The 3,223-nt window shown below is 40.4% G+C and overlaps 1 protein-coding gene across 1 annotated transcript; it reads left to right on the top strand.

Annotated features, from left to right (window-relative positions):
- Positions 1–2,048: 2,048 nt before the first annotated feature.
- On the top strand, positions 2,049–2,999 carry LOC100153366 (olfactory receptor 11G2-like). Its single transcript, XM_001924785.2, has one exon. It carries the CDS (start codon positions 2,067–2,069, stop codon positions 2,997–2,999), a length of 933 nt encoding a protein of 310 aa, XP_001924820.2. The 5' UTR covers positions 2,049–2,066.
- The last annotated feature ends 224 nt before the right edge of the window (positions 3,000–3,223 follow it).

The following is a 3,223-nucleotide window of genomic DNA, read 5'->3' as shown; positions in this document are numbered from 1 at the left end:
TGAGTACAATTCCATTGTGTATATATACCACATCTTCTTAATCCATTTACCTGTCATTGGATATTTAGGTTGTTTTCATGTCTTGGCTATTGTGAATAGTGCTGTAATGAACATAGGAGTGCATGTATCTTTTTGAATGAAAGCTTTGTCTGGATATATGCCCAGAAGTGGGATTGCTGTATCATATGATAGTTCTATATTTAGTTACCTGAGGAACCTCCATACTGTTTTCCATAGTGGTTGTACCAATTTACATTCCCACCAATAGCATTTCTCTATACCATCTCTAGCATTTATGCAAACCAAAACTACAATGAAGTACCAGAATGGCCATCATTAATGTATACCATTTTCTAAATATTTATTAAAAGATGCCTAAGTGCAAAGCATTATACTAATTCCTAATCATGTCTAATAAAGTAACTTCTCAGGCAAACTGATTTTGAGCTGATGACAAAGGCTCTATTGAAATTTGCTGCTCAGGAAGATGTTCCTGTGTGACCCACTTTAAAGAATTCTCTCTTGAGAGAAGCATATGAAAAAAGAAGGGGTGCAGTATCGATATGTCTTCTTAAATCATAAGGCAGATCACAAGACTCAAATCTTATAAAAGATAAAAGTGGCTGTAAATTACATCATGCATTAAAATGTTCTCCTAAATCAAGTTTGGAGACAGTTTTCTTTATCATCTTCAGAATTCTCTTCCTTGAAAGCAAAACAGTTCTGACATAAGCATCTACTCTGAAAGAAAGAAAAAAAGAAAGAAAAAAAAAAACCCACTGTCAGGAAGACAACTACTAAGTCTGATATTACAAAAGGAAAAGAAAAAAGAGAGAATCCATTAAAATTCAGTCTATATTTAATTCCCCAGGCTCTGGTAAATATAGACCTTAACATTGCAAAAAGATGTTGACAATCAGAGGTCTCATATACTGTCAGTGAGAGTGATAAACAGTGCAATAATGATGGAACAGTGTTTAGCTTAATCTGTGAAAACTGAAGATACATACGCCCTATGATCCAGCCTATAGAAATGCAAGCATGGGTCAACCAGAAAAAAGGAACTATATATTCATAGAAGCACTACTCCTAATAGCTGTAAAGTATAAATAGCCAAAATACCCAACTGTAGTATAGTGGTTTAATAAGTGGTGGTTTATTCATAGACTGTAGTGGTATAGAGTGGTAAAAATGGACAAACTATAGATACATGCCACAAAATAAATTTCAAAAAACTTACTGTTGAACAAAAGAAGCCATACAAAAGTACTACATATACCATAATTTCATTTATGGAAAGTATAAAAACAATCAAAACTAAAAAAAATTGTGTTTCAGAATGCATATTTAGTTTTTTTGTTTTGGGTTTTTGTTTGTTTGTTTTTTGCTTTATAGGTTCGCACTTGCAGCATTTGGAAATTCCCAGGCCAGGGGTCTAATGGAAGCTGTAGCCACCAGCCTATGCCACAGCTGCAGCAATGTCAGATTCGAGCCATATCTGCAACCTACATCACAGGTCACGGCAACACCAGATCCTTAACCCACTGAGCGAGGCCAAGGATCGAACACCAATCCTCATGGATCCTGGTCAGGTTCATCACCACTGAGACACGACAGGAAACCTCCATACTTAGTTATTAAAATAAAGAAAAGAAGGAAGGTGATTACCATCAGGAAAGGAGAATGTTTCAACTGGAGGGACAGAGAGAGGCAGAGGTAGTGATTGTGATAGAGCATGAGAGGAGATTTGAGGGTGCAAATGATAATCTATTTCTTGACCTCAGTTATAGTTACTGAAGAGTTTTATAAATAATTATTTAAATGTCAAGCATGTTTCTATATATTGCAAAATAAGGAAATGTCTCTGTCTACTGATATCATTGACTTCTCGTGTTTTTACAACCCAACCACTAAGCCAGTTCAATATTTCAGGATTAGATAAATAGTAACTATTGACATATAAATGTTTATTGCATTCCCCAGGATGGTTCCAATGCATATCTGAGTCCCCATCTGTCTTTGCAATTATTCAATAATTTGATGGTGCTTTCACAGCTCCCAGACGCATGAACATCTCCAACACCCCCAGAAACTCCAGCACCATCACCGGCTTCATCCTCCTGGGCTTCCCTTGCTCCAGGCACGGACAGATCCTCCTCTTTCTGCTCTTCGCTGGGGTCTACCTCCTGACCCTCATGGGCAATGGTTCTATCATCTGTGCTGTGCGCTGGGATCAGAGACTCCACACCCCCATGTACATCCTGCTCGCCAACTTCTCCTTCCTCGAGATCTCCTATGTCACCTCCACTGTCCCAAACATGCTGGCCAACCTCCTCTCTGACAACAAGGTCATCTCCTTCTCTGGATGCTTTCTCCAGTTCTACTTTTTCTTCTCCTTGGGTTCTACAGAATGCTTTTTCTTGGCGATTATGGCATTTGATCGATACCTTGCCATCTGCCGGCCTCTACTTTACCCCACTCTCATGACTGCACGTCTCTGCACCAATCTTGTGGTCAGCTGCTGGGTACTTGGTTTCCTCTGGTTCTTGATTCCCATCATCATTGTCTCCCAAATGTCCTTCTGTGGATCCAGGATCATTGACCATTTCCTATGTGACCCAAGTCCTCTTCTTGCACTCACTTGCAAAAAAGCTCCTGTGATAGAGCTTCTCTTCTCTACATTAAGTCCTGTGCCTATCATCCTCTTTATCTTAATTATGGTGTCTTATGCTCTGGCCCTTAGAGCTGTGTTGAAAGTCCCTTCAGCAGCTGGACGAAGAAAGGCTTTCTCCACCTGTGGCTCTCATCTGGCTGTGGTTTCACTGTTCTATGGCTCTGTACTGGTCATGTATGGAAGCCCAAACCCTGAGCATGATGCTCCAACACAGAAAATTGTGACTCTGTTCTATTCTGTTGTGACCCCACTTCTTAATCCTGTGATATACAGTCTCAGGAACAAAGATATGAAGAAGGCCCTGCAGAAATTTCTCAGAATATAGGAATTCCTATCATGGCTCCGCAGTAATGAAGCAGACCGTATCCATGAGGACAGGGGTTTGATCCCTGTCCTGCTAAGTGGGTTAAGGATCCAGTGTTGCCATGAGCTGTGCTGTAGGACGCAGATTTGGCTCAGATCCTGCATTGCTGTAGCTGTGGTCTAGGCTGGCAGCTATAGCTCTGATTAGACCCCTAGCCTGGGAACCTCCTTGTGACACAGGTGCAG

This window comes from Sus scrofa, unplaced genomic scaffold (assembly GCF_000003025.6).
Source record: "Sus scrofa isolate TJ Tabasco breed Duroc unplaced genomic scaffold, Sscrofa11.1 Contig740, whole genome shotgun sequence".
In the NCBI taxonomy this organism is placed as follows: Eukaryota; Metazoa; Chordata; class Mammalia; order Artiodactyla; family Suidae; genus Sus; species Sus scrofa.
This window is presented reverse-complemented; position numbering and strand designations above follow the sequence as displayed.

Coding starts and splice junctions, on each gene's coding strand:
- LOC100153366 (XM_001924785.2), top strand. CDS start 2,067: ATGAACATCTCCAACACCCCCAGAAACTCCAGCACCATCACCGGCTTC.